The 23,961-nt window shown below is 35.9% G+C and overlaps 1 protein-coding gene and 1 long non-coding RNA gene across 5 annotated transcripts in view; one reads left to right on the top strand and one right to left on the bottom strand.

The window, feature by feature from the left end:
• Window positions 1-12,397, bottom strand: part of LOC106877384 (uncharacterized) — a 55,210-nt gene extending 42,813 nt beyond the window's left edge. For all 4 annotated transcript variants that reach the window (XM_089337660.1, XM_089337662.1, XM_089337663.1 and 1 more), the window contains exon 1: window positions 12,214-12,397. In XM_089337660.1, coding sequence (XP_089193786.1) covers window positions 12,214-12,358 — 145 coding nt within the window. In that variant the 5' untranslated portion in view covers window positions 12,359-12,397. The remainder of the gene's footprint in view (window positions 1-12,213) is intronic.
• Window positions 1-14,610, top strand: part of LOC149131864 (uncharacterized) — a 40,377-nt gene extending 25,767 nt beyond the window's left edge. The window contains exons 2-3 of the long non-coding RNA XR_016237440.1: window positions 3,328-3,621; window positions 12,545-14,610. This is a non-coding gene — a long non-coding RNA (uncharacterized LOC149131864). The remainder of the gene's footprint in view (window positions 1-3,327; window positions 3,622-12,544) is intronic.
• Window positions 14,611-23,961: the final 9,351 nt, after the last annotated feature.

The following is a 23,961-nucleotide window of genomic DNA, read 5'->3' as shown; positions in this document are numbered from 1 at the left end:
AGCACATATCGTCACCAGCTCTGTATTGCATGTGAAGCCGAGGCTCTTCTCAAATTACACTTTGAAAGTGAAGGTAAGTACTGCAAGACAGAAATTATTCAAGGCAGCAGATGTACTAGAAGAATCTTTTGTAGGTTTGCTATTGTGAAATCAATTACGTGTGTGTGTGTCTGTGTTTATCCCCCGTGCTTGACAACTGGTGTTGGTCTGTTTACATCCCCATAACCTAGTGGTTCAGCAAAAGAGACTGATAGAATACCAGGCTTAAAAAGAAAAATAATGGTGGGGGGGGGGGGTCAAGCTGTTTGACTAAACTAGTGATTCTCAACCGGGGTTGATATCACCCCTGAGGGTCCGTGTAAGGTTTGGTGGGGACATGCAAGCAAAGCAGTAAATTGGGTGCACACAGTAGTATGTTAAGGATCCATGAAAAAATTCTGATTCAGATGTATTTACCGAAAGGAACAGCTTGGTTTCTCTCTCTAACATTTTACAGAGTTCAAACCACTCGAGTTAATGTGTGAAAAACAAAATGGGAATTTTCAAAGAAGTGCCTATAAAACTAGTTTTATAGGTTATGGGGGTCCACCAGGGTAAAACAGTAATCAAAGGGGTCCATAGATAAAAAATGGTTGAGAACCACTGGACTATATAAACCCTTCAAGGCAGTGCCCCAGCATGGCCACAATCCAATGACTGAAGCAAGTAAAAGAAAATTAGAGGGCAGCAAAGATTCATTTCAGGTGAGGGTTAGGGTTAGGGTGAGGGTTAGGTAGTTGTCTTAAATAAATGAAGGCATGGTACACCACACTAAATTAGTTTCAGTAATGTCCTCATTAAAAACAGAACTAGCCATGAAACTCTCAGTTCTAACCAAATTACATGCGTGATAATGGTACAGATGCGCTAAGTTTGCTCCCACAACAATATCCAAACCAAACCAAACTTCTATAAGCTATGATGAGTATTTTGGAGTGATGCCAAACACAGCCAGCCAGTCAAACCTGCTATTATAATCCACACAAATAGGAAAAAGAAACACAATACAAAATGCTGCTGGTTGGTTGTGATATTTGTCATGGTGATGAAATGGAAGATAGTGGTAATAAATAAGCTATATTTTGCAGGAAATTAAATTTTTTTTAAAGGTTTTTTTTTAATATATATATATATATATATATAAATACGGTATGTTTCTTATTGTTTCTTTTCATCTTAATTAAGCCTTATTGAATATATCAGTTCGCGAAATAGATTTTGGAAGGTTTTTTTTTTTTGCAATATGTCTGATCAAATATAAATTTATATAATTAACATTTCACCTGTGTATCACATGTGATACTGTAATACACAAGACATATTTCCCTGGCATCTCTGCATCATATATGATAACATATTCCCAATTTTTGTCAACCATCACAATAACTTAGGACTTGTGAGAGAAAAGCCTTATATATTACTCAGAATGTATAAAACAAGGGCTCGCTAAAAATCTAAAAACAAGCATGAACATTTAGGACAATCTTATGAAAATGCTTTGGGCAGACAGGTTTAAAAGCAATTCAACCATGACCATCCCTCATTTTCCTGAGTACACTGCACCCAGGAGCACATTCTCTAATGTGTCCTCCTTTTCTAAATCAGTGTGATTTGGCTGCTATTTCTAGAAGGTTGAATGACTGCACAGAAGCTTCCTTGGTTGCTTGAAGAATTTTCCTGCTAACATGCTAGTGAAGGACTTCCAAATGTTTCTTTTTCTTCTTTTGCAAACCATTTAAACAATTAAGGTTAACAGTAGGATGTCCTTCTACTGCTCACCATTCAAACCACAAAGTGTAAAGGGAACTATTATGTCAGCCATGCAGACTGAACCAAAAGGAATCACGTACCTAGACAATGATGGTACAGCATAATGGCTAGTCTAATGGTTCATGACCATACACTCAATAATCCAAGACATTAATTTGCACAACAATTATAATTTTATAGGGTGATTTATTTTAGTATTTAGCCCTCCAACATTCACTTTCTTTTGAATTAATCTTCCTTTATCTTGTAGCTTTGCAATTTTGATGAGGAAACTGTTAATTTTTAAAATGATATTGTAGGGTTGGTGTGAGAGGCCAGATCTGACCACTCTGAACATAAAACAGGTACAATATTTTGGCCGGATATGGCCAGTTTAAATGTTAAAGGGTTAAACCAGTCACATCAGCCCCAAATATTCTACCTGCTTTAGGTTCAAACTGGCCAGAGCCAGCCTCTCTCACCTACCCTATACTGTCATTCTAAAAATAAACAACCACATAATCAAAATCTCAAAGCTATGTGACAATGCATGATTAATTCAAAGCAATGTAAATAAATAAGTGTTTCGTTTGACAGATTAATCTGAATGCTAAAAGATTAATTATTACTTTAATTCTGATCACACAATCTGCAAACAGAGTAGAGTGTCCCCACCTCTGTTCATGCTCCTGCTTACACTGTGTCTGTGTATTCTATGGAAATACTGCAGTTAAGTTAGATACTGGGTAAACATTTACATATCTTTGACTATCAATAAATTGCTTTATGCACATGGATATTTGTATGGTTAGAAAGCTCACTTTGCAATCAAATGGTTTCAGGTTCGGTCCCACTGTACAGCATTTTCGGCAAGTGTCTTCTACTATAATCCAGGGCCAACCAATGCCTCGTGGGTGAATTTGGTATACAGAAACTATGTGCATGCCCCTTGTGTGTGTGTGTGTGTGTGTGTGCGTGTTTATTTCTCCCCTTCGCCCCCAACACACACACACTCCACAACTGTCATTGGTTCGTTTACATCCCCATAATTTAGGGGTTTGGCAAAAGAGACCAATAGGATCGGTAGTCATACCAGACTTAAAAAGGAAAATAAGTACCGGGGTTGATTTGTTCGACTGAACCCTTCACAGCAGTGCCCCGAAATGGTCATCCGAAACAAGTAAAAGATAAAACACAAACCTTCTAATATCCTGTGTGTTGAGTTTGTGTAGTTAACCCACAAGTATCTATCTAGCTACTTCTATATCACAAATATGATTGTGAGAGATAAAAAGAAAAAAAGAAACCATTTATGTACTTCTGTCTGCATGGACAGAACTGAAAGCTTGATATAAAACGCTTAAAGTGCCAGAGTACAAATCCAAAACAAAAGAACACTGCCTGCAGTGGACTTTGGTGACTAGATTGATGCATTACATTATCCGGTGTACTGAAGTTAGGAATTGCTCCAAGACATTTAGTCAATCGACTACGTGCGTGTCGGATGGGCTAATTTTCTTTTAATATTTTTTCAAACAGAACTGACTGTGGACATTGAACATCAACAAAGGAAGTATACACACTGTAAAGTGGTTGGCATTAGGAAGGGGATCCAGCCATAGAAACTATGCCAAACCTGACATCAGAGCTCACTGCAATCCTGCAGCTTGTTGGTTCCTCTCAATCCATCTAACCCATGCCAGTATCGAGAAACAGATGTTAAATGATGATGATGATGAATGTGATGATGATGATGACTGACTGGTTTTCTGAACTATTAATTTCAAATTTATACTCTCCACTTCAACCCATTCACGGCTATATTTCTAACAGGTAGGCTGTTTCTATATTTCAATTTATTTTTCAACCATATTCATATTTTGAAAGGGTTTTACTAAAATAGTTGAAATTCTAAATATTATCATTTTACCGGTACTGACTAACTGGAACTTTATGCTATTATTCATATTAACCCTTTAGCATTCACATTATTCAATCAAAGGTAATAATTATTTATTCCCAATGTTTTGAATTTAATCAGGTATTATCTTGTAGCTTTGAGATTTCAATGATATGATTGTATATTTTTAGAATATATTAGAGTAGGTGTGAGAAGCTGAATTTTGCCAGTTTGAACATAAAACAAGTGGAATATTTTAGCTGGATAAGCTAAAGGATGAAATATAATGAGACTTTAGTTGAAATTTTTTAATTTAAAAACAAACACTTTTCGTATGAGTGATCTCAGGCAGACTGATATTAAAAGGGTTCACATATTTCAATCTGCCTCAACATACTTAATGAATATACCACCATCCAAAATATGAGGCATAGAAGAACACACACACACACAAAATGGAATTAACAGTCCATTTAGCTTAAATTGTCATCACAATAACCCATCGCAGAAAATTAGACATACAATCAACAAAGAAAGTTCCTTTGCACACAAAAGCTTGTGTAATTCTTAATAAAATACATAAAATAACATCATGTGTCATGAGGAAAGGTTGAATTCTGACATAATTCTTGTGTTAGTAATATTGAGCCATATTGGTTGGGGGAACAAAGTACTTTTAACAAATTTTATATAATGTCAAACAGCATAAGATTTTAACCCTTTAGATTCCAGCCTGCCTAAGACCACCCCCAAGTTTTATGACGAAAACTTGCTGTTTTAAAGTGATCTAAATTGTAATCTATCAAAATTTTATGCTAATTTGTTCCAGACCCCCAGCTTGATAATGAGAAAGTCATTTTACTAAATTTTTCTTTATTTTAAAAATTAATTGAAACAAAGGCAGCTTATGTTAACAGAAAGGGTTAAATCAAATTCCTCATCATAATCATCATTTTATCATTCTCTTTTGCTAAACCACAGCATTAAGAGGGTTGTAAACAAACCAGCATCAGGTGTCGAGGTGGAGAGGAACAAACACACACACACACACACAAACACAACAAGTTTTCACACAGTTTGTCTAATAAATTCACTCACAAGGCACTGGTCAGCCTTGGGCTATATAGTAGAAGACACTTGCCCAAGGGGCCACACAGTGGGACTGAACTTGAAACCACATGGTTGCAAAGTGAGGCTCTTAAGCACCCAGCAATACCTATATACAATATTCACAAGATTTATGCATACACATAATCCCTTTCAAACATTATTTCTGATAAGATAAACTTGCTTGACAAAAATAAAGACCAACCCTGAAATATTTAGCAAAACCTATGAACAATAAAAACCCATCAACATAACAAAATAAAAATAGAATTCCACTTCAAAACAAACTACTGATTCTTATTTGTCCACTGAATTATGTGACACCTGTTATCTCTACCTACATTAATCATTTATATGGCATTCAGAAATTAGATTATAGGTCCCTGTCTCATGTAAATCACTAATTTATTACAGGTGCAGGTATGGATGTGTGGTTAAGAAGCTCTCCTTGCTACCATGTGATGACAGGTTCAGTTCTACTGTACAGCACCTTGGGCAAATGTCTTCTATTAAACGCCTCTGGTCGACCAGCACCTTGAGCAAATGTCTTCTACTAAACGCCTCTGGTCGACCAGCACCTTGTGAGTGAAACTGGTAGATGGAAAGTGAAAGAGGCTTGTCATGTCATCTATATATCTATAATAATAAATGCCAAAACGAATTTCTGTGTGTCAGTGTGTCATACTTTGACCCTCTCTATCACTATTCAATGAGACCGATAGAATAAGTATGAAGATTACAGAAAAATAAGTCCCGGGGACGATTTGTGACTAAAAAGGCTTCGAGGAGGTACCCCAGCATGGCCAAAGTCAAATGACTGATGGCTAAAACATTATTTGTTCGCTATTGTGAAATTGGTAATAAAACAACAATGGTGGAGATTGTGGTGGTTGTTGTGTAAGAGGCAGAAGTATAATAAAGCAGTGCAGGTGTAAAAGGTATAAGAGAATAGGCAAATGAGGTTATAATAGTGCAAGAGACAAGAGGTAGAAGACAGAAGGTAGATGAATAATAGTGCAGGAAATAGACATGTATAACAGGGTAAAAAGGAAATTGAAAAGAAGCTTGTCATATGTGTGTGTGTGTGTGTGTGTATGCACGCACATGCCAAACATGGATAACAGTACCCACTAAAAAAGGTCTCCCTACATAGCATTGATTATCAAGAAATCAGAGGAAAGAAGTTATTTTACCCACAGCATGTAAACTGTCAAACAGGTGAAAAAAAGAACAAAGACATTCTCTATGAATTAACACTAGATCCAACTTAACAGACACCGAAAGAAATTTACCATATCCATGGCCTCACCAATATACATAAGCCTAACAATTTTTTTAACCTCCCCATGAGAAGATTGGTATGCTATTTTCTAAGTCTGCTGTTTCATAGAAATAATTAATTTAATTTAATATAGGTCATGAATGCATCACTGTGATGTTAAGAAACTTGGATTCAGTCTCACTGTGTGCCATCTTGGATAAGTATCTTCTATCGTAGCCATCATCATCACTGTTTAACATCTACCTTCAATGCTGGCATGGATTGGATAGTTTGACAGGAGCCAGCCAGGTAGAAGACTACACCAGGTTACTGTGTGTTTTGGCATCATTTTTTACGGCTGAATGCCCTTCCTAACACCAACCACCCTACAGAGTGGACCAAGTGAGGTCAGTTTTGGCATGATTTTTACAGCTGGATGCTCTTCAAAGTGTCAACCACTTCACAGTGTGGACTGGATGCTTTTTACATGGCACCAGCACCAAAGCTCTGAGTGGATCTGGTAGACGAAAACTGAAAGAAATCTGTTATATACATGTGCATGCATATTTTTGCATGTATGTATATATGTGTGTAGTATTTTTACGTGTACTTTTGTCTAGACATCATGTGACACGAGACTCCCCAAAGAAACTGTTTTATGGTGAACTAGCAGGAGGCAAGCACACACATGGAGGACAAAGTGTTTTGAGGATACACTCAAAGCCTCACTGAAGAGCTTTGAGATCAACCCTGATACCTGGAAAGCACAAGCACAAGACCACCTTGCCTGGTAAAACTGCACCAACAGAGGTCCCACCTTCTACGAACCAAAGCAGAAGCACAGAGAAAACACGAGCTGTGCAAAGCCCAGACCCCCCCCCCCAACTCCTTGCCTTCAGTTCCAGCAGACCACCAGCGCCTGACTTGCAGCAGAGTCTTCTGAGCACACATTGGACTGGTCAACCACCCCCACACACTATGACCCATCTTCGTCTCGCGTGTTATGTCCTTGGTCAACATCGACAACAACAGACAAACTAATAACAATTCCTTCTACTATAGACACAAGGCCTGAAATTTTGAGGGAGGGGACTAGTGGATTACATCAACCCCAGTGTTTCACTGGTACTTGATTTATCAACCCCGAAAGGTTGAAAGGGAAAGTCAACCTCGGTGGAATTTGAACTCAGAACACAAAGACAGACAAAATGCTGCTAAGCATTTTGCCCAGCGTGCTAACGGTTCTGCCAGCTCGCCGCCTTAATAATAATAATAATAATAATAATAATAATAATAATAATAATAACAATCATTTCTACTACAGGCACAAAGTCTGAAATTCTGGGAGAAGGGATAGATCGATTACATCAACCCCAATGTTTCACTGGTACTTAATTTATTAGCCCGAAAGGATGAACAGCAAAGTCACTGGAAATAATAATAAGTAGGCATAATCCATCACCCAGATTAACATAACAACCACCAGGCACCTTGGATGCTTTTGACAGACAAAACCACCCTGCTGCAAGCATTCTGGCTATGTCTCTGGTTTAAGGATGCTTTCCTCCCTCCCTTCTTCTTTCCAGTCTCAGAAACCTCCTTAAAGGGTCATGGACAGGGCCTTCCTTTCTGACTAAAAAGAAAAACAAAAAAAGTTAAGGATATATCTTTCATCACTACTAGCACTGTCTCTGTCGCTAATACATTTTTGTTTTTAAGCTATGAGTAGCACTATGATTCAAGAATTATCAAAATTGATGATCTTTCTTCAACATGATGACCATCAAACACCAAGCATTCATCCACATAAAAAGGGAAACCAAATAGCAAACTGGAAGTAACATGTTCTGCAACAGGTGCACCTCACACAACCAAGCCTAGCTTAATAATCTCAAAAGGAACTGGTGTATGGGTTGATACCTGTCTTGGCTTCCTGACAAAATCAACAAGTCTTAAAATTTAAAATGAATCGTATAAATTCTAGATCTTTTATCTTTTACTTGTATCAGCTATTGGACTATGGCCATGCTGGGACACCACCTTGAAGGGCTTTAGATGAACAAATCAACTTCAGTACTTATTAATTTCAAGTCTGGCACTTGTTCTATCAGTCTCTTTTGCCAAACCGCTTGGTTATGGGGATGTAAAAAAACCAACACCACTTGCCAAACTGTTGGTGGAGAGGTGGGGGGGGGGAAGAAACACACATTAATTAAATATTTTAAACTATGCTTGCCATACTAATTGACTTGAAAATAAAACCAATAAATTCAAAATCTGTAATTATCAGAATCATGAAGAATAACTGGAGCGTCTAAGATATGCATTGTTAACTTATGGGAAAGGTTTTGCACTTATCACTATGTAACATGTGAAGGCACATGGCTCAGTGGTCAGAGCAACAGGATCACAATCATGAGGTAGTGAGTTCCATTCCCAGACCAGGCAGTGTGTGGTGTTCTTGAGCAAGACACTTCATTTTATGTTGCTCCAGTTCACTCAGCTGTAGAAATAAGTTGCGACATCACTGGTGCCAAGCTGTATCTGCCGCTTTGCCTTTCCCTTGGATGACATCGGTGGCATGGAGAGGGGCGACTGCTGGTCTTCCATAAACAACCTTGCTCAGATTTGTGTCTCGGAGGGTAACTTCCTCGGTGCAATCCCATGACCATTCATGACCGAAGGGGTTTTTTATACTGGGTAGCAAAACCGAATGAGCATCTAAAGTTTGCCATAAGTAACAGATAGAAGTCATCATCATCTTTTCACATCCCCTTTTCTATGCTGGCCTGGGTTGTGCACATCAACATAAATTGACGAATCAGAGGCCTGCACTGAGATCCAATGTCTGCTTTGTCATGGTTTCTATAGCTGGATACACTTCGTGATGCCAACCACTTCACAGAGCATAGTGAATGCTTCCTTTCCATGACACCAACACAGGTGAGGTCAGCAAGTACCCGCAATAGAAAGATCCCTCGACGGAATGGTGTATAGTACCCAGGGTTGTGAATGTATGCTAGAGGAACAGGAGCGCAGATATATAGTTCTTTTATTTGTTTGTCATTTGACTGTGGCCATGCTAGAGCACCGCCCTGAAGGATTTTAATCGAAGAAATCTACTCAAGGACTTCTATTTTTTAAGACTGGTACTTTTTTTATCACACCCTTTTGCCGTAACATAACTTTACTGGGACATAAACACACCAAAACCGGTTGTCAAGCGGTGATGGAGGGAAAAACACAGACACAAAGACACACACACACACACACACACATATATATATATACACACACATATACACATATACGACGGGCTTCTCTCAGCTTCCGTCTATCAAATCGGCCCGAGACTATAGTAAACACCTGCCAAGGTACCTCTGCGTGGTACTGAACCATGTGGTTGGGAATCAAGCTCCCTACCACACAGACAGGCCTGCGCATATATATATATATATATATATATATATATATATATATATATATATATATATATATATATATATATATATATATATATATATTGACAAACAAACGAAAAAAAATGATAATGTTGGAGCGGAAGAACCCCCCTCCCTCCATAACAGTAAACCTAATGGTAGGTAATCTTGGACAGTCATGCAACAGTTTCGAATCAGAGTAGGCTAACTTTCCAAGCAAATTTTCCCAGCTACACTCTTATATTAAAGAGGTGTGTGTGTGTATATATATATGCGCGCGCGCGCGGAGTTACCTTATGCTTTAGGTTTTTTTTATTTTACATTAATATTATAAGACTCATAGGAAACTACTGAAATACTTTTAACACAGAAAATATTACATCATACAAAGATGGGGGATTTTTTTTTGGGGGGGGGACAAAATAATGATTGTATCGGGGGATGAAGGAAAGAGAGACCAACAAAAAACAGTGTTGCAAAGAACCATTTCGGTAGATTAATCATCATACGTAACAGTTTATTGTTTATTGAGCAACAGAATCTAGAGTTACGTCCCTTCAAAAGTAAAAAAAAAAGAAAGAAAAACAAACAAACACTAATAAACAGAGACACACACACTTACATACACTATACAATGTGCATCTTTCTGAGCTGTGGTAGCAGTTGGACCCAACACCACGGTGGTAAGTGGCTACGAAATAGAACACATACACACCTCCTCGTAGATTGCTGACTTACGCCTGAGGGGTAAAGGGGGAAGTTTCGCCGAGTCGAGAACAGAAATATATTTACATTTTACATATTTTTTTTCAGTTAAGTCTAGAAAATATAATAAAATTTAGTAGAACTGGAGTAATGGGGAAAATATAACGGAAAAAAAATATTAAATTAACATAACGCTCTTGAATCGATATAAATTGAAAAAAAATATCAGTCTAAATCCAAATATTTTTTTTAATCTATTTGTCGGAAATCTGTGTTTTAAAATGTAAATCTATCTTTACAAAAAAAAAATTCCCCCATTTTTCAAGCGAAACCAATAACAAAAATGAGATACGAAAAAAATGTCGTATGAACAATAAAAATATTTTGCATCGTGGTAGATAGAAAGAAAATGGGCTGGTATCGTTCATCTATTTTCCCCACACACACCGTCTTTTATTTCCCCACCAAACACAATCGTACACACACACATATGAATACATATACATATATATATATAAAACACAAAACCCTCCAACGCCTGGCTATATACGTACATATATTACACTCACACAACAGTGATGGCGATTTATTTGAAAATCGCTGTTATATTATGGTGTGTTTGCAGGGCTACTAGAAGAGTGCGAGATTTACGAAGCGGCTAAACAAGAAATGGGTAGCGAGTGGTGCGCGAGAAGTGTGTGTTCAATACTACAGCCAATACTGAGACATCTCCTAACCCAACAGCTTACACACTTACAAGTGTGTGTGTATATATATATACATAAATATATATTCCTTTTTAACCTACCATCCTCCTAAGAAAGCACCACACACACACACATTATATATATATATATATAATAGTTCAGGCACATTTACCATTTAGTCTTCACAACCATTCCTGCCATCTTTTATTTTATACCTTCTCAAATATGACTAGTACCTTTTTTTCATATATTTGCTAATACTACGATCGTAGCTAAGGCAACATTTTTAAAGAGGTGGAGGAAGGAAGAAGAAGAAAAAAAGTAGGTTGAAAGGATAGAAGGGAAAGCTTCAAGCACAAGCAATTCCCATAAACTTAGAGTACACGTAAGACTATATATATATATATATATATATATATATATATATATATATATATATACACATACATACTGATGTGTGTGTGTATGTATATATATAGATAGATAGATATTTGTATATGCAGACACACAAATACATCGGTGCTTGTTCTAAGCTGGAAGGTCCATTGGTAGTTAATTGCTGCTGTTTATATTTTATCTGTTTCAGCTCACAATATTATTTGTGCTATCGGCAGCAGCAGCAGCAGCTACTCACTTTAATGTGTGACTGTGTGTGTGTATATATATATATATGTGCACGCGTTATTATTCGTCTTATTCTACAAATATAAATAAAACAAAAAAACAAATTAGGATCAAAAAGAATTTTAAAAAGTACTATAAAATATAAATTACCCTAAAAACTATATAAGAGAAAGATGCAGGTGTTTTTTTAACATTTAATCATTATTAATACTATAATAATTAAGGGCGATTTTGATTTCCAACCATCCCCCCCGGGGCCTACAGAATGTAATTTTAATAACAAAGTGGTTTAAACCGAATCCAATAAACTGTCCAGACTCGAAGAATAATGTGTCTATTTTTTTAATAAAAAGGGAAAATGCACGAAGACTAGTACTACTAACGTCTCTTAATATGGTGGAGAAGGCAGTTGTTTTTAGTTTCTAGATGAATGCAAATGTGTGTGTGTGTCTGTGTGTATGGACGGAAGAGAGGAGCTAGAATGAAAACGGTTAAAGATATCTTATAAAATGGCTAGCTTGGAATAAAAGATCGCGAGCATATATGTGTGTGTGTTTGTGTGCGTGTGTGGTTTCTGGATGTAAATATTAAATGGAGATGTGATATGTGTGTTGAATGTACACGGACAAACACCCACAGTACCGGCGCCTCAAGAGAGGCGATTCCTTTGTATAGCCTTACCTGCCTTGGTGTTTTCAATGGATTCCTGTAGATCCTCGAATGATATCTCTGGAAGTATTAGTTTATCCCCAAATTTGTCTATAAAGGAACAGATAACAGCGAAGTTGGGATCATTGAGGCAGTCACCGTCCGTTGGACTCGCCATGTTCGTATGCTTAATCAAATGCTTGACGACTTCCAAGACGAGGAATGATGGGGAAAATAAATAAATAAAAATGGTTTGTTTTCCTCTCCGGCTGATATTGTGGATTATTGTAATTTCAAAAAATATCTTATATAATATTACTCAAAAAAACGTATATTATATTTTGTTTGCTTTATTTGTTTTTAGAAAAGAAAAATTATTTTACGAAACTACTATTGAATAAACGGGGAAAAAAAAGAACGCCTGGAGAAACAGGAGAAAATATGTTCATTAAATGAAAACTACAGATGACTATAAGGGTAATAATTACCGACTTTGACAAGTGCATTTTCTCAGCAAGCAATTAATCTCTTACCATTTCGAGAAAACCTAATTTCAATTTAATGGGTCGAATTTTGATACAAAATATTATCGAAATGAATACATCTATTCCGTTAGCTAATATTTCGTGACGAAATAGGCAAATTAAAACGCTAGAAACTGTTGCTTTTTTGTCTTTATTTAGTTTTTGCTTGTGTTGTTTTTTTATTTGATCCTCTGTTAGTTAATCTAGTAGACTCGGTAGTCCAATTTCACTTTCTATTTCTGTTGATTGGGTATTGGAATCATGAAGATATGTAGGTTGTCGGCATATGTGTGTTATATATATATATATATATATACATATATATACATACATATACATGTGTAATTTATTAATGGTTAACTTGAACAGAAAATATATCTTTTTATTTTCTCATGTGATGTCTCAAGCAGTGTTGCCAAAAGAAAATTACTGTTTAATTCAAGATTTCAACAAAATAACACTGCTAAAATATGCTGAAAGAAAATTATGTGAATTACTTAATTTTGAAAGAAAGTATTGAAATGCAACCTTTGCTAATATATCAAAATCAGCATCTAAATCTTCTAAATCCTTGACTCCTTCAACAATTCCAGCCATGTTGAGACTTATTTTTGAGTTAGATATCTCTCCATCTTACTTCAGATAAACAATAATCTTTGCAGCATTTATCATGTCTTTTTGAGGTTTCATTTCACTGAGAGAAGAGTGTTCCAAGAATTGAAAGCTGCATCTTTTGCATTTCTTCATCATCATCATCTCATTATCATCATCAGTTAACATCCATTTTCCAGACTGGCACTCATAATTTTAAAGTGAATTTGTAATTCAAGCCACTGATTGGAATTTCTATTTGTAGCAAATTCAATTTATAACGATCTAATTGTACAACTGCTTAATCCTTTCCATTATTTTCAAAATTAATTGAAATAAAGACAGTATATTTTAAAAGAAATATAAAAATGGAAGGGTTAAAATCTCTGATGATTCTTAGCAAGAAACAATGGCTTATAATGTAAGTGGTTAAGAGCGCGGGCTACTAACCCCAAGATTCCGAGTTCGATTCCAGGCAGTGACCTGAATAATAATGATAATATCTTATCCACTACGCCATATGCCTGTGGGCGTAGTGGTTAAGAGCGTGGGTTACTAACCCCAAGATTCCGAGTTTGATTCCAGGCAGTGACCTGAATAATAATAAGAAGAAGAAGAAGAACAACAACAACAACATCAAAAAATACCTTAGGAATGAGAACCCAGGTTCGAAATTTCCCCAAGACACCTGATGAAGGCTGGAGGGTATATCAGCCAAAACATTGTGTTAACAACAAACAAGATGAGGACAAATATCCATCAAATGCAAATAATGTACATAATTCCTCAGCTCTTAAATGTTACAGTATAACTGAATAAGCATTACATTTGACAGAGTTATCCGAAAACTAAATGGTTAATAACTTGCATCAAAATTTCATGTAAATTTATGTTTCAAATACCAGCTTAATAATGACAAAGCAATTTTACTAAAGTTGTCGCTAACATCAGAATTAATCACAACAAAGATGATGTATGTTAACAGAAATATGGTAATGTAAGGGTTGAATGGAACTGCCATTTCTGATGATTTTTGTTTTTCATTTGTTAATGACTTACTAAACAGGATATTTAGCTAGGGTGTCACATCTACAAAAATTCATTGTACACTTTAGATCAGTAGGAACTTCACATACCCACTTTCAAAAGTTTGGAATAGCAAGTCAATCTTTCCAAAGTATCTTTTGATACGTTTTTGTGATTTCTTTGCTCATTATGATGATGATGATGATTTGATTGGATCTCTAATAATGCCAGTATACAGAATCAGCACATAGAGAGATGTTACCTTACAGATCCACTCATTTTAACATGTTAAAATGATGGGGAATCAAACATGGCCAAATCAATAAGGTATCAATAAATTTTTCAACAATCAATCAATCAATACTTTATATCTTATCACCAACATTCTATTATGTCCATAATCAAGAAGCCTGACTCCCAACAGTCCAAGTCTGTATAGATTTTAACGAGTATTTGCAACCATCACCAACCACACTCTACAGAGTGCACCAGGTGCATTTTTCATCACACCAGTTCTAGAGAGGTTGATATATCCTCAATGAAACTAAGGGAGTCAACTATATTCTGCTCTGTGCATGTGCACTTGAGATATGAAACCAAGTTAACTTGTTTTAGATTGTGGGGTACTGTCTGGAATTCTTCACATTTCATATGATGTAGTGTACACATGTGAAGGCACATGGCTTGCTGATTAGAGCATTGGGCTCACAATTATGACGTAGTGATTTTGATTCCCAGACCAAGCTGTGTATTGCAAGAGAGGGGGGGTAGAAGAAAGAGATATATAGATATGCAAGTAAATAGATATGTGTGTGTTTATGTTTATACCCATCTAAAAAGTAGTGTCCCTGTCTACACTGTGTCTCATTATCTCCCATAACTTAGTAGTTTGACAAACAGATCTTGATAAAATAAGTTTCAAACCGAAATAAGAATTGAGGTCAATATTTTCGACTAAAAAAAAAAGCCTTTGAAATGGTATTCCAACAAATCTGCAGTCCAGTGACTGAAACCAATAAAAAGAATTAAAGAATAAAAGAATATCAGATTAGAGAAAGGAATGATAACAGGAAGACAGAGAAAAATAAAGAGTGAAAAAAAGTAGAGAAAAAAAGGGCTGTGTTTATAAAGTTTAAAATCAGCTACTTCTGATGGGTTTTAGCTTTTTTTTTTGTGGGGGGGGGTATATTTTTTTTATTAAACAGCTTTGACGTTGGTGCACAAACAAGGGAAGGGCAAAAAAAGAAAAAAGCATTAATACTATCCAAAGTTGAAGACATTGTGTGGAATTTTTCTCGTGAGAAAACCTAGAAGCATTCCTGTTTGGAGCTGTGACGGCTGAGGATAGATGACAAACTACAGAGATAGCAACTTGTAACATAAATTGTTTTTCACATAATTTTTTTTTTTATTTTTTTTTTACTAATATAAAATATCAAGTTTGTTTTTGTATTCATGGTGTTTCAAATCTTGGGTTCCTTTGGATATTGTAAGAAGCATGTTGATTGGATAAAATTACATTAGTCATATAGAGCTTTTAATTGTTTTAGTTATTTGACTGCAGCTATTCTGAAGCACTGCCTTGAAGAATTTTAGTCAAAGAAATAGACCTTGGTCTTGTTTTTCCTTTTTTCAAACCTGGTACGAATTCTATCAGTCTGTTTTGTCAAACTGTTAAGTTTCAGAGATGTAAACACACCAACACCAGTTGACAAGTGGTAAGTGGGTGGTGGCGAGACAAATACACACACACACACACACACACACACACACACACACACATATGACAGGCTTCTTTTAGTTTCCATCCACCAAATCCACTCACAAGGCTTTGGTTGGCCCGAAACTATAGTAGATGACACTTGACCAAGGTGACATGCAGTTAGGAAGCAAGCTTTTTACCACACACCCACAAGACTGGTGGGAATATTATCTGCTTGGATTTCAAGGGCTAGGCTGCTATTTAGTTAGATAATTTAGGAGTTAGTTATAAGTTTACTTATAGAATTTATTTACCAGTAATATTGTACATAGGGTAAATGTGTTTCTTTGTTGTAGTTTAATTAATAATGTTAGTGTTTAATCCTTCCTAGAATTAAGATTGAATGAATGTGGTGATATCTAAAGTATGTTTGTTCCCAAACAACACTTATTTTAGTGCTGCTGACACCGCCAGATTGAATGGTACTGCCCAGATGTCGAAACCATAGTGATACCCGTGGGACAGTTCATGATGGAGGTATGCTGGATTGTTGGTATGACTGTTATTGTATATACGGAATAGTTTTATAAGACATCCATTTGATATGTATATATATATATATATATATATATATATATATATATCAGTCAGTAATTCATATATCCAGATGAGAAGCACACTCTAAAACATTAGAATAGTAGTATATTTAGAAGGTTATTTGTTATTGCTAATCAAAGATGAGTATTGGTTTCACACCCATAAAGTACTTACTTGTGTAAGTGACTCGCCAGACTCAAATGACTAATGAGTCACCTATACAACAAATGCTTTATAGGTGTGAAACCAATGGCCACTCTCTGACTGGCCATAACAAACAACTTTCTAAATATATATATTTACACACACACACACACACACACACACACATACATACATACATACATATATATATATATATGTATATATATATATATATATATATATATATATATATATATATATATATATATATATATATAATATATATATATTTCCAATATAATATATATATATATATATATATATATGTATATGTATGTAGCTGCAGACGAAATACTGCTAAACATTTCACCCGGCATGCTAACGTGTCTGCCAACTTTCTGCCTTTTTAAAAGATTTCAGGGGTCACTGCCATCCCCTGCCAGAGCCTCGTGGAGCTTTAGGTGTTTTCACTCAATAAACACACACAACGCCCGTTCTGGGAATCGAAACTGCGATCCTCCAACCGCAAGTCCGCTGCCCTAACCACTGGGCCATTGTGCCTCCATAGTCCTTTTCTTATCCCATAATCCACCCGTACCTTTATCCACCTCTGCTGTTAATCAATCACTGCCTACTCAACTTTATCCTAAATCACCTTACTGCTTACATCATGCTACTGCTCCTTTCTTTCATCCTCCCACTCATGTCCACCTGATATCATTTCTCTCTCTTCTATTCCTCTTCTAGGTCTATCAAACATACACCCTATTATTTATTGAGTATTCCCGATATACAGTTACTCCCCTTACCCACTTCAAGCCTCTCTGCTGGCGTTGCTTCCTTCCTATTTCCTCTCCCTAGTCTATATATCTGACTTCAGAATACTGTCTACAAAGCACCAAACCTCCTGTTCTGGTACTAACCAACAACTCGCACTCACTCAAAGTGAGGTGTGAATGAACCAATCTCTCTCAGTGCTGGGATCATATAATGTCCCTAGTACTCTTTGTAAAGGAGTTGATAAACTGAGTAGAGAATGCTAGGGGTACTGAGGTTCTTTTATTCAACTTCTCTTGTGGTGATACCATGGAAAACACACCCGGTACATTCTACAAATTGGTTGATGGTAGGAAGGGTTTCCAGTAGAAAAAAAAACCAAGCCAAATAAGAGGTGTGAACATCAATCTAGGGAAATAGCAGCTCACAACAAATGATTTGGACAGTGATGAACCATCCAACCCATGTCAGCATGAAGAATGGATACACACACACACACACACTGGCATAGCTATGTGGTGAAGAAGCTTCCTTCATAATCACATGGTTCTGGTTTTGATTCCACTGAGTAGAACATTGGGCATGTGTCTCTTGCTACTTCTACGATAGCCTCGGGTTGATCAGGTCTTTCTATGGTTGGCATCATTAGTTGCTACAAAAAAAAAAAAAATTTCGACCCCAAATAGTCAGGATGCTGCCGTTTGTTTAGGAGTTTCAATCAGGTAGGTCTGAAAGGTGTTCACAACATGAACTTGTGAAAGGTTTAATGAAGAATGAAAAAAAGATGCTATCCAGAATGAAGAATTAAGACACCTTTTTTTATTCTGGCTCGTTTGACTGCTTAACTTTGACAAATGATAATGCACTTAGATCTAGTCTTGTGTAAAAGATTAGAGGATTATTGCAGCAAGAGAATCTTTAATACATCTATAGTAAATCAGTTATAATATGAGAATTTGGATAAGTAACAAGACAGCATTTCTCACATTTGGCAGTATGTCAAATATCCATTAATCTCCTGCATTTAATCAGCAATTATCCAATGGTTGGTAATTAAATAGGTGTTTCTTGTCTCTTTAACAGTTAACTATTTTTATGGAGATTAGATTTCAAGTTTCGTTGGCAAATAAATTAACTTTAGTTTAGACTGAAGCTGACCCCTGAACACTGGAAACTGCTCTGTTTTAGAATATTTGTGCAGGTCATAGCACAGGTTCTTCCTTCTGACAAGCACCTAGAAAAAAAGAAATAAAATGTACAGCACAGTTTAAAATTTAGTCTATGCCCCCCACAATCATTTATCAAATTCATACAGAAGTAGTTCATTATTTTTTAGCTTGAACAAGATATTTATTACAAACAACAATGTCACCTACTTACTGGTCAGCCTTTTTTATCATTGGCCAATGGTATTGCAGAGAAAATAACTTAAACTTCACCAACTCTGCTGTACCTGGGCCGTTTCCAGAAGCAGGGGCCTAATCCCAAGTAGTGATAATCACCTCTGTACTTATGGATAAGCCACAAAGGAATAAGAAGTCAATATGTTCACTGCATCCATGGAGCCACGAGGGATGCCAGATATTGGTGAAGTATAACCATATATATCTGCCTTAGGGACCTTTCCTCTGGATTTTCACTTACTTATTGGGTGTTGTAATATTTATGCCTGTCCCATAGGCTTTGGTAAATTAGAGTTAAGCTCTGAGTAGACAGGATTCCCAATTTAGTTTGATTTCTAGTTGAAGACATTTCACTTCACAAAGTGTATTTATGTTCTTTGAAAAGTTAGAGACATCACAGTCTCTCATAGTGCTATTAATAACACATAGCCCAGTACAACTTGCTGTATGGTCAGGCCATCAGCAACCAAACCAGCAACACAACCAAGCCTGCTTGATAAGGAGTGTGGATTTTGTTTGACACTCAGCAGGACGAGAAACAAAACCTGTTGAAAGGCAGATGAATTCAGTTGAGTCAAAGGTCATCCAACAGCTAGGAGAGAAAAACTCTTAATCTTTGCTTAGACATCTCTCTAGGAGAAGGCAAACTCTGGTATAACACCTGTGACTTCATTTGCATTCAATGATGTAGACTAGTTCTCCTTTTTAGGCAAATACATATATGTTGTTTAACCCTTCAGTATTTAAGCCAGCCATATCCAGCCCAAATATTCTATTTGTTTTATGTTCAAACTGGCCAAATCTAACCTCTCACACCTAACTTACAATGTCATTCTAAATGTAAACAATCACATCATTGAAATCTTGATGCTACAAGATAATGCATGATTAATTAACAACATTGCCCAACTGGTTGAGAACTGTGAATGCTTGATGACATTTCAAAAGCCAAGCACCCGGGCTCTGATTTGGGTACAAGGCCAGCAATTTTAAAGGGGGAAAGAGTTGATTGCTTCCATCAATCCCATGGTTTGGTGGCTAATCAAACTCAAAAGCATGAGAGATAATTTCAGTGTGATTTGAAATCAGAACCAAAAGAACCAGAACAAACACTGCAAAGCATTTTCTCTGACACTTTGATAACTCTGCCACTCCATTGACCTTATAATACAAATAATGATTCCAAATTTTGGCAGAAGGCTAATAATAATTTTAGAGTGAGGTTGTTAATTGAAGTACATCGACTTCAGTGCTTGACTGGTACTTCTTTTATTGACCTCCAAAAGGGTGCAAGACAAAGTCAGTCTCATCTTTTCATCCTTTTGGGGTCGATAAATTAAGTAGGAGTTTATCAGGAATCAAAATTTAAAGAAAACAGAAAATGGAGATAACATTGATGAACAATAATTGATTTGCAATCCCACCAAATACCCCTTTTATTTTAAATTTTGGTCATTTATTTATCGTCCAATGGCTCTACATGCAACATGACATGACTCTCACCATATTCAATCTTTCCTTCTTCTTTCCTTGTGTCTTATTTATTTATTTATTTATTTTCCACTCTGATGAAGCTCCATGATTCAAATCAGTTTTTTTTTTTACCAAACTATAATAAATACTTTCTAAGCATCATAATGGTAATTCCAAAGAACAATGGCAGCAGAAACAGCTGTTAGATGGGACACAGTCTTTTTGTAAATTATTAATAGATAATAAGTGATGCAAATCAATTGTTGTTCATCAATGTTATCTCCATTTTCTTTTTTCTTTAAATTTATATATATATATATATATATATATATATATATATATATACATACATACATACATACATACATACAAACATACATATATATAGTTGAAATTTACAGAAACACAAAAGACGAAGACAGGTGTATAAACATCAGAGTAAATGTGAAACAAGGTGGAAAAAAATAATACTTGAATACCGGAGGTAACTAATATATATATATATGTTCATGTTTAAATAACTATAATTAATAAACCTAATCAGTTTCGCTTGCACTACCATTTTGGTCGCGTTTTATTACAATGTGAAAACAATTACAGGAAAATGGCATCTTCGTTTGCAAAATGGCGATGACATTGTGTAAGTTCGTTCACTCTGGAGAGTTTACTCGTTAGAAATGTGTTCCATATGAGCACCCGTAGTCTGAAGGTAAATCAGCACATTTATATATACATATATATATATATGATTTATATGTATATATATACACACGCGCACACACATATATATACATTCACATGTGTATGTATATATAGATATGTATGCATGTATGACCTTCACCTTACATAAAACCCCTCACCTTTGGTTAAGATGTTCATTGCCTACAGAGTCAAGTGATCTTGCAAAATTATTAAAGAGAACAGTGCTGCTTACGAAGTAGAATGGTCAATGAAGAGAGACTGATGACGGATCGATTTCTCTTCTCTAGATAACGAAAACCCATTTACAAATACCACACTTAACACCAGCTTTTTTTGTACTTCTATTTTTATTTTCGCGAAGAAATAAATACGTGAGAGAAGATTTGAATAAAATGTTCGGCGATTAAAAAAAAAAGGTCCATTTCTTTCAAATAATTTAAGTCAAAAACGTTAATTTCCCTTTTTTGTTCCTTCTGGCGTTCATGACGTCTGTACAGCTATTGACGAATAATTTATTTCATGCTCCACACACACAGATACACTATTCACAAGCAGACACATTCGTATCCGTTTAACATGTGCTGTTACGACGCATTCATAGAAATTCTCATATACGGACTGCATTCATAAAAACAAAAAAGGAATATAAACATACATTAAGGGGCAGCGACGTAATACCTACCTACGCACGTATACACACATCTCATTTCATACACACATCAAACGCATAAATATAAATATTGATTCCTTTCGACAATGCATAAAGACCGTTTGTATGGGAGAAGTATACAATAGCGTAAATCGACACCGCATATTACTGGTACTGGTCCTATTGACCCGACTTCACCAAAGATGAAAACGTCAACTCTGATTAGATTTGAAGGAAAAATTGAAAAAAGACGAAACTAAATACAATAAAGCATTTAGTTCGACACTACTGCCTAAGCTGTCTCCCCCCAACGTAAATATTAAAAATATTAGAATTGATCTATTAAAAATTGTTTGTAATAATACTTTCAGCCATTTTGAAAATCAATTGGCTCAGTTTCTGTGAAAGGAAGGGGTTTTGGATATGGCATTGAGAAGGAAAGAGATAGTCAGAAAGACGGAGAGAGAAAATGTCAGTTTATGAATGATACAGAGAGGGGAAAGGTAAGAGACAGACAGAGAGATAGATAGAGAGTAACAGAGGAGGGAAAGGGAGACTTTAGATAAGCAGCGGGATTCATTTCTGACAAAACGTAATCTGGCAGCCATTTTAAACGTTTCACTGAAAGCAAAGAACATTTCACCTTATTTACAAGCCATCGTAAATGAACACCATTGGCCAGAGGTTGAAAAGAAGATTCTAGTTATATGTAGATATGTATTTCACTTTAAAAAAATGCGTAAATGTTTTACTCAAAAGAAAATATGTTTTTCGAGGAAAGAAAAACAGCGATAGAACAATGAAATTATAAAGATTTGATTTAAATGAGAAATAGTGAATATATCAGCAAATAATTATTTATTATCATTATTTAGGTTGAATCTATATTTTATGTCCCTTCGTTGAGAAAGGCATGAATATCACATTCTATTTGCTTTCCTCTATAAATCTTGAGTATTTGTGCCTCATTAATTACTAATAGTATTATTATTATTATAATTCAAAACTGGTTGATATATAATAATTCGTTTGGTAGCCGCCATTGAGGAGCAATGGAAACAAAAGCAAGCCAGACAGAGAAGACACTTATTCGTAGCTTTCTCGCTGCCTGAGTGGAGGTGCAGTTGAGTCGACTCTAAATACTTTTCTACCACCACCCTCATCATTTCCTTGTCTGTCTGTTACCCCACCTCACATACTTTTTACCCTCTTCGTTTTTCTTCGCCTCTACCACCATTATAAACATTCCCGTGTGGTGCCTTCGCTCACCTATTCCTCCTCTCCTCTTTCTTTGCCACTACTAACCCTCCGTATTTTAGCTTATACTTTTCTCCTGCTCTCTTCCGTTCCCCTCTGCATCCCCTTCTCCGTTACATACATCACCACCCTTCGCCTGTTTGCCTGTACTCTCCTCCCCTTCTCCTTTTTCCTCCTCCTTCTACAATATTCATCTCTTTTCCTCCTCCACCACAACTTTCTGCATTAACATTCACATCCTGAACTGTTTATCTCAATACTTCTTTTCCCCCTCTCTCATTCTTAATACTATATTACTTTTATTTTACTCTCGCCATTCCTCTCAACCCGGATCCTTCCTCATTGAATCAAGTCATTTTGCTATTTTCAGACCATTATCCATGTCCTTGTTTTACATGTTTTAGGGGATATTTTATGCATTTCCCCCCCCCTTTTTTCTTTCCGTTCTGTCTGTGTGACTAAAAGAAATGACCTGCAGTATGGTGTTTTGTTGTCTCTTATTATTTCAGTACGAGAAACTAGTAAGACTACAAAGCAAATCGAAAAATTTAAAAATAAATCATGATACATATATTTTCTTTGAAAATGTTAAATAACGATGAGAATTATTATTTCAGATTGAGAATTAATTTTATTCTCGATCAATGCAATGACGAAATTTCGTTGTGTATTAGAAATGCTTATGCCACGTATTAATGTGTAAATAACAGTCAATTGTTTGACCTTCAGTATATGACGGTATCCATCAAAAGGTGGTTCGTCCTGATTGACTTAAATAGGAAGAAACGAACAGTGGCGTTCATGCCTTTCTGTTAAAGGCATGAACAGTGTAAGTGGAGTGAGTCACAACCGAAAATTGAAACTTCCACGTTACCATAGAAATGGCTTTTTTTTTTAAACAAAAAAAGCATAAAATATGATAGCGAAATAAGATTC

Source organism: Octopus bimaculoides, chromosome 19 (genome assembly GCF_046866305.1).
Source record: "Octopus bimaculoides isolate indiv1 chromosome 19, ASM4686630v1, whole genome shotgun sequence".
Classification (NCBI taxonomy): Eukaryota; Metazoa; Mollusca; class Cephalopoda; order Octopoda; family Octopodidae; genus Octopus; species Octopus bimaculoides.
Note: the sequence above shows the minus strand (reverse complement) of the source record. Positions and strands in the feature narration are given on the sequence as shown.